General features: G+C 35.4%; 1 protein-coding gene across 1 annotated transcript; it reads left to right on the top strand.

Annotated features, from left to right (window-relative positions):
• Positions 1-46: 46 nt before the first annotated feature.
• Positions 47-8340, top strand: LOC106131016 (uncharacterized). Its single transcript, XM_060952834.1, has 8 exons — positions 47-2334; positions 2578-4425; positions 4836-4949; positions 5369-5479; positions 5621-5656; positions 6337-6402; positions 6836-6956; positions 7889-8340. The coding sequence occupies exons 1-8, from the start codon at positions 2049-2051 to the stop codon at positions 7929-7931; spliced, it is 2625 nt and encodes an 874-aa protein (XP_060808817.1). The 5' UTR covers positions 47-2048; the 3' UTR covers positions 7932-8340.
• The last annotated feature ends 220 nt before the right edge of the window (positions 8341-8560 follow it).

Genomic DNA, 8560 nt, shown 5'->3' with positions numbered 1-8560 from the left:
GAGACAAATATTTTTTTTTTTGTTTTTTCTAAAGTGAATTCTTCCCAATCTATATCATAAATGCGAAAGTTAGTTCATTTGTGTGTTTATTTGTTGTGTCTTCACGCGTTAGCTACTGAACCTTTCTTCTTAAAATGTAAATATAGTAAAAAGAGTGTAGAGAACGACATGTGTACGTAGATACTTTTCATACACACACTTTTAATCCTATTAAAAACTACTTTTCCGTGGGATTTGCGAAAAACCTGTATTCTTTTGTAGGTAGCGTTAAATTCGCGCGTGTTCATACATATAATCACGTCTGTATGCCTTGCGGGGTAGACAGAGCCAACAGTCTGGAAAAGACTGATAGTCCATTTTCAGCTGTTTCGGTTGATACGATTGAGATTCAAAAAGAAGAATCCCAAGTTTATAATCCTATCCCTTAGTCGCCTTTTACGACATCCGTAGGAAAGAGATGGAGTGGTCCTTTTCTTTTTTTTCTAATGGTGCCGGGAACCACACGGCACAATGTATTATTTCCTTTGCTACCAGCATTGAAGGATCAGCTTTCTTCTTCCTCCTGGCCTTAGTCCCGGTAGCATCCTCACCACTCTGGAGAGGAGCCCGGGGTGCGCCTTTGACGATGGCTACTGTATTGGGTGAATCCATCTTTTAGGTGACAGGTTGCTAGCCCGTCGCCTAAAAGAAGAATCCCAAGTTTACAAGCCTATCCTTTTGTCGCCTTTTACGACATAAATTGGAAAGAGACGGAGTGGTCCTATTTTCCTTTTTTCTAATGGTGCCGGGAACCACACGGCCCATACGTAGTAAATATAATAGTAAATTGTTGACAAAACCTTTTTTTTCATCCAATAACATCCGTTATCGACTCATAAAGAGGTCAGAAACTTATCGGCGATAAAAAAAGGAATCCAATTATTAGAAAATAAAGAAATTCCATGAGTGTAAACAATAACTGAGAATCATACAACGGGAAAAGGCTAGTGATGTTGGTGTGTCGATAAAATTCATGAAGTATCGAAATGCCTACGTTAGCACTACGCTTAAGTGAACTAAGCGCCTAAGATTATACTATACGTTTCCTGTTTATTGCATCGCAATAAGTTATATGCCGTGTGGATCCCGGCACCAATAAAAAAAAGAATAGGACCATTAGGCGGTGGGCTAGCAGCCTGTCACTATTTGAATCTCAATTCTATCATTAAGCCAAACAGCAGACCGTGGCCTATCAGTCTTTTCAAAATTGTTGACTCTGTCTACCCCGCAAGGGATATAGACGTGATTATATATATTTATGTGTTAGAAGGTGACGCTGAGTTCACTTGTAAGTTGTATTTTTATCTTACTTTAATTTTCTACCTCGTGTTCTTTTTTAAATGATACTAGCGTGGTTTTGCTATATTAAAATTTATAAGTAATTTTTAGTAAAAAAATTAATGTTTAGCGTTGGCAACCCTTATCACTAAGGGCTATGAAAAATAGAATTTGTCCGATTCTCTACCTACTCAATATGCTCACAAAATTTCATGAGAATCGGTCAAGCTGTTTCGGAGGAGTATGGGAACGAACATTGTGACACGAGAATTTTATATATATTGATTGATGATTGATTAATAGCCAAGTGTTAAAAACCCCGAGCTTTGAAGAAAAGCGGTTCTAGTTGTACCCTCTAATAAAAAGGGCAAGTTAAGGCATGGGCCGTATATTTACATTCCTCAATTGTTTCTAAATACAAAATAGTAATAAGATTCTCCAAAGTAATATTTTTTTAATGCTGAAACGTTTAACGTTTCTGAGAAATAATCGTGACAGATAGACGATAAACAAGGGTTTTCCAAGTTGAAAATGTACAATAAAAAGTTACAGATAAAAAGCCATGCAGTGAAAAAATTTCATCGACACGGTACACGACCACAGCACTATATCTCGAAACAGTGTTTACAAATAAAGAATCTTACTCCGATTACAAATTCAAATACATTCCAAATACCATTAATAATCCGCTCACTAACTCACAATTCTCCAATGACATACAATCACTAGTGATGTCAGAAATTATATCGACATTGGCAATTTTTGTAACTATATTCAATTTAGTCAAATCTGATTATTCGCGACATAGAGATAATGTTGTGAATAAAGGTGTTTGGGTTAAAACGGATCGCGATAAATTGTACGATAAAGCTGCGTTTGGTGATTTCATTTTTAAACCCAGCTCGGTAAATGTCGATGATTTGTTTCAAGATGACTTTTATTCGTTTGGAGGTAATCACGTGCAAGATGTACCGTTTATTCCGGGTTATATGGAGAGGTCAAAGAGGTCCCCGAATGGTAAGTTCTTATAATTCACTTTAATAATTCAGCTAGCGCATACTTTCAGTAAATCTTTAGCTGAAATATAATGCTTCCTTCACGAGCCCGTGTAAGTCAGATGACAAAGTAATCTTAAATTATTCAGTCCACTTGCCCTGTATATTGCAGTAAATTGCCTTTTGATCGCTGACAGTAATAAGATCTAAAATTCCCGACGCATAAAAATAATTGTCAAATCTTTTTTTTTTTGTGATTTTACAGTACTCGAAAGAGGATTTCCAAAAAGTGTGAAAAATTGCAAAGAGAAAGATTGCAACAAAAAACACATGGCCAATAATAAACCTATAATAAAATCTAAATTTTTACAAAAGAAAAAAGATCCTTCCGTATTGTCTGTCTATCCTTATAATATAGCTGTATTACTCGGAAACATGAAAAATAATAACAAAGTTATGGTTGAAGAAGTTATAGATAAATCTACTGAAACTATTAGTGTTAATCAAATTGATAATATAACTAATGAGATGAATCAGAGTAATCAAACAAATAAAACATTTGAAGTAATCATGGCAAATGAAATTTTGGTTGAAAATTCAGAAAATCGTTTGAATAGTACAAAACTGCCAAAGCGTAGCATGAATAAAGATTACGAGTCTGAAGTTATAAAGAAAATCGAAATAGTCGAAGGCCTAAACCAATCAAAATCAAAATATGATAGAAACATATTTGATGATAGACCGGGCAGTTGGCAGCAATCAGCTCCAGATGTCAATGTATATAAAGTTATACCTAAATCTGAAGAGCATACAGTAGTCTCAGAAAAAGGTCTATTGAAATTGCTCTCGATTCTAACAAAAACATTCAAAAAGATAATGAAACAGCACGTAGAAATCAAAAAAATACACGCTGAAATGTTCTCCGGCAAGGAAGATATAGACAAAAGTGTATCCCTTTTAATCAGCAAATTCAAAGATTTCGATGCTAAGTATTCAGATTTGAAAGAATACAATGAAAAAATACAAGATTTACAAATGAGATTGGAAGCCAAAGAGGAATACCTAAAAAACAAAGAAACAGAAATGTCCAACAATCTGATGGATTTCGAAAATCAACAAAAGAAATTCTTAACTCAGCAACGTCAGTTTTATAATATACAGAAACTAATGCTGTCTCAAAATGAAAAGATTAATGCTAAGCAAAGTTTAATTGCAAAAACTCAGAGTGAAATATCACGTCGGCAGAATAATTTTGCTAGAATCTTAAAGAAAGCTAAACAAGTGTACATAGACAGAACGCCTTACAATCCTAAATCACAATCTAAAATTGTAAACAGCAGCGAGATTGATTCAAAATCCGTGACTACAACTTCTAGACCATTCGTCACGGAATCTGTAAAGATAGACTTGTTTTCAATACCATCATCGGATTCTGTCCGCCTTCAAGATAATGACAAATTAATTTTAAAAGATAAAGATGAACATCCTGTCGATGATTTAGTCTACAAGTATTATTTCAATAATACTTTCATAGACAAACTAATGAAGAATCAAATTCTAACAGGACTTTTGCACGGAAACAAATATATAACACGCAATGCAAAATCAAAGAGAAATGAAGCGAGGAAAATTAAATCAACTATATTAATACCGGTGAATAATAATGCAATTGATAGTAAAGTAACTGATATGGAAGGGAAAAATAACATTAGAGCGAAAAGATGGATACGCCATCATGCAAAAGGTAAATCCAGGAGGAGACATCGCAAAATTGCTGCCGATTATGAAATGAAAGATGACAAAACCTCTCATCCGAACATTAATAATAATTTGATTGAAAACACAGAGAAAAATACACCAACTCCGACAACAATTGAAAATAAAATTATGCCAGAACTTATGGTTCCAACAAATATTGGTCAAACTAATATCGATAAAGCAAATATGGCTAATCCATTTATGTCGCTGGAGAAATTGTCAAAATCAATAGAGAGACAACTAAACCCCTTTACATCAATGGCTGCAAATTTTTGCAACCAGATTGGTCAGAATCAAAATCCACTAATGCTTGGCTGGTGCGTAGAAAAAGTTTTGAGAAGACTGCAAAATATGGGTATGTAATAATAGTAATACAAACAAATGCTGCAGTGTAGTTTGTTCCGCCGCTTCTTTTACACATGCGCTTTGGAAGCGATAGTAGTTACAATTAGATTTAAGTGATGTGACGTCAATAAGTGATACCTTGTATCCAATTTTGAAAATAAATCTATATTATTCTATCAGAGCCTACAATCTTGAAAAGCTTGTAAGGCCACGTTCAGCTATGTGGCCTAATCATGGATTTTGACTTGCCACGACACGTCCATAACTACCTAACCTAACTTATCACGTCCATATCCCTTGCGGGGTAAACAGAGCCAACAGTCTTAAAAAGACTGATAGTGAGACTAATATAGGTACCATTACTTAGTTAGGATTTACGGGCCATAAAGATTTACTTGAAATGTTTTGTTATTCCCCCAGAAACAATACCAAAAGTGGCAACGCTACAGCAGATCGCGCCTGTGACATCGACTCATGCGCCGATCGCCGTCCAGACGCCGATCACAAACCCATCGTTATCCGCTATAAGTCCCGGTAAGTTACTGCCTACCGTAAGTAAGTTGTGCCGTGTGGTTCCCGGCACCGATACAAAAAAGAATAGGACCGCTCCATCTCTTTTCTATGAATGTCGTAAAAAGCGACTAAGCGATAGGCTTATAAACTTGGGATTCTTTTTTAGGCGATGTGTTAGCAAACTGTCACTATTTGAATCTCAATTATATCATTAAGATAAATAGCTGAACGTGACCTATCAGTGTTATCAAGACTGTTGGCTCTGTCTACCCCCCAAAGGATATAGACGTGACAATATGTATGTGTGTATGATTAACATCCAAGACCAATCAGAGAAAGATCGTTTCCCATCATGCCCTGACCGGAATTCGAAACCGGGACCATAGAATAAGCATAGAATCTAAACATACATAACTGAACCCACTTTTCCTTACTTACAGTGACTACCCCGGCTGTTGTGTCAGTTCAGGGGGTGACAGTGTCACCAACCAAAGCGCCGAAGACATCTCCGAGTGTAACCTCAAAATCGACGTCTTTAGTGTTCTTCCCAGGTACATACATACATACACTAGCTGTCCCGGCAAACGTTGTTTTGCCATATAAATAACTTATAAGTAATTTCTAGTTTAAAAAAAATTAAAAATCGCGAAGAAATTGCGGGCACAGCTAGTATATATTTATTTTTTTCACAGATAATGACGAATTAGAAGCGAACCTCAAGCAATATGGTGAGATTTTAATTTTTTTTCTTATTAAATCAGAAAAAAAAGTGGAAAGAGGTAGTCTCTGCCTACCCCTCCGGGAAAGAGGCGTGATTTTATGTATGTATGTTAAAGATGATAAACTTTCTTCCTCGTGGCGTTAGTCCTGGTTACATCCACATCTACCTGGAGAGGAGCCCAGGGTGTGCCTTTAGACTTTTCGGTAGAAAGAGCTACCAGTCTTGAAAAGACTGAAAAGCACCGTTCAGCTGTTCGGCTTAAGATGGAATTGAGATTCAAATAGTGGCAGGTTGCTATAGCCCTATATATAGTGGGAAGACCTAGACGAACGTATCTTGATCATATTAAGGACATCCTGGTAAAGGGTCAGGTCAAAAGTACCCGAAACCGCCGAGCTTGCATGAAGAGAGTTATGAATGTGTATGAAGCGAAGGAAGTATGCAGAGATCGTGGCAAGTGGAAAGAGGTAGTCTCTGCCTACCCCTCCGGGAAAGAGGCGTGATTTTATGTATGTATTTATGTATGTATGCCATAGCCCGTCCCCAATCTCAAGTTTATTAGACTTTCCCTTACTCGCCTTTTACGATCACCATGGAAAAGACATGTAATATCCTTTAATAATGTATCAGAAACTACACGACACTAATAATTTGTTCTTATTTATTAAATAATTATATTGTTTTCAGTAATAAAACCTGACAATGAAGGCACAGTATTCTACGAAGGTAGCTTACATGCGAGTGAAGTTCTTGGTAAGTTATATAATACATACCTACATATATATAGTCACGTCAATATCCAATGCGGGGCAGACAGAGCCAACAGTCAGTCAACAGTAAAAATGTTTCAGCTTCAGTAAAAAGGTCTCAAAAGACTGAAATGCCCTGGCCGGGATTCGAACTCGGGACCTCCGGTGTCATAGACAAGCGTACTTACTACCGCTGCACCACACCATAAAAATAAAATGAAAAGTGAAACGTCTATAGTTTTTAGCGCATCAATACGGCGTCGCGCGGTGAACAATGAGTCCGGATGAATAGAAAAGAATAGATTTATTTTCAAAATTGGATACAAGGTATCACTTATTGACGTCACATCACTTAAATGTAATTATAACTTCTACCGCTTCCAAAGCGCATGTGTAGAAGAGATGTGTTTATTAATAGATATTTTACCATTCTTCAGGTCATAGAGAGAGTGATGAAGGGTTTTCAGACATCATGCCGGGAGTAGACAGCCACTCCAGGACGGCGACTGACCCCCTGACCTTCGACCTTCGAACGATGAGACTCTCTTCGGTTGGAAGGTAAAAAAAACGTAAATTCTTTATATAAATACATAGGTACATTCGAGTCATTTGAATTTCTAAAGCAATTGTTATTTACATATTGATAGTAGTAGGAGAAGTTAAAATTTACCTTAAAATGGAGATTCAATGTTAAAATAATATTTTTACTGAGTTTTTTTATATAGTAGGTAGTATGCAGAGATCGTGGCAAGTGGAAAGAGGTAGTCTCTGCCTACCCCTCCGGGAAAGAGGCGTGATTTTATGTATGTATGTATGTATGTATATTGGTAGTCGTCGTGATACATATACATATAAAAACACGTCTTTATCTCTTACGGGCTAGACAGATACAATTAACATAACAGTCTCGAAAAAACTGAAAGGCCACGTTCTGATATACTTGAGATTCATATTGTAACAGGTTAATAGCCCATCGCCTAATACCTACATACATACAATCACGTCTATATCCCTTACGGGGTAAACAGATACAATAGTCTCGAAAAGATTTAAATGTCTCGTTCGCCTGTTTAGCTTAAAGATTCAAATGGTGACAGGTTGCTATCCCATCGCCTACAAGATGAATTCTAAGTTTATTCAGAGAAGAATTACTTCAGAAATGATAAATTGGTTATTATTTTTAAAAAAATAGGACCACTCCATCTCGTTAGGCTTATAAACTTGGGATTCTTCTTTTAGGCGATGGCCTAGCAAATTGTCACTATTTGAATCTCAATTCTATCATTAAGCCAAAAGCTGAACGTGGCCTATCAGGTTTTCATAACTGTTGGCTCTGTCTACTCCACAAGGTCTATAGACGTGACCATATGTATGTATGTAGGTTTTTACACAAAGAGGCTCTCGTCTTACCTCCGAAACCTTTGCAGGAGAACCTTACCCGTATTGGACCAAATTGGCAAAGTGATTATGTTTACATTTATTTGTTACAGAATGAACGATATAACACAGAAGAAACATATAGGAATAGTATAAGTTTTCCTCAATTAGTTATATTTGTATAAAATTACATTACAATTATAAAATGCCCAAAGATATTTCAATTAGGACCTATGAAAAATTGTAGTTAGGTATTGATTCGCTAAATGATCGGTTTTTGATTTTGACTAAAAGGTAGCATTTTACCTTAAAATAGAGAACCAATGTTAAAATAAATATTTTTACTGCGTTTTTTTATATAGTATTTTGAATAATATTACTAGTAATTTATGTATATCGATATCAAAATTATCGATTTTTGGTCAACTCTAGGTTAAAATCAAAAAAGCTAATGCATTATTTTATACAATATGTTAAATAAAATGTATTAACAAATTTTTTTTATCATACATACATCAAATGCAATAAATAATGTTACTTTTTAAGTAATTTAAGTAGCTGTATATAGAACAAAATAAGAGTTTTGTTATTATTTACTTCTTAAATGAATGTATTATAAACAATAAAACGATAAGAAACAAATTTTGAATTATAATTGTTGTCTCCATAATTTTATCGTATTATTCGTCCCAAAATTAATGTATAGAAGAACAGAATAAATCCGGTAGAAATGAGAGCGTTAAGAAGAATGATCGGTGTTACTAACAGGATAAGAAACAGCGTGA

Source organism: Amyelois transitella, chromosome 30 (assembly GCF_032362555.1).
Source record: "Amyelois transitella isolate CPQ chromosome 30, ilAmyTran1.1, whole genome shotgun sequence".
Lineage (NCBI taxonomy): Eukaryota > Metazoa > Arthropoda > Insecta > Lepidoptera > Pyralidae > Amyelois > Amyelois transitella.
The sequence above is the reverse complement of the archived record's forward strand: the minus strand, read 5'-3'. Positions and strand labels throughout refer to the sequence as shown.

Coding starts and splice junctions, on each gene's coding strand:
- LOC106131016 (XM_060952834.1), top strand. CDS start 2,049: ATGTCAGAAATTATATCGACATTGGCAATTTTTGTAACTATATTCAAT. Junction 4,426..4,835: donor GAGAAGACTGCAAAATATGG/GTATGTAATAAT, acceptor TTATTCCCCCAG/AAACAATACCAAAAGTGGCA. Junction 5,480..5,620: donor GTCTTTAGTGTTCTTCCCAG/GTACATACATAC, acceptor TTTTTTTCACAG/ATAATGACGAATTAGAAGCG.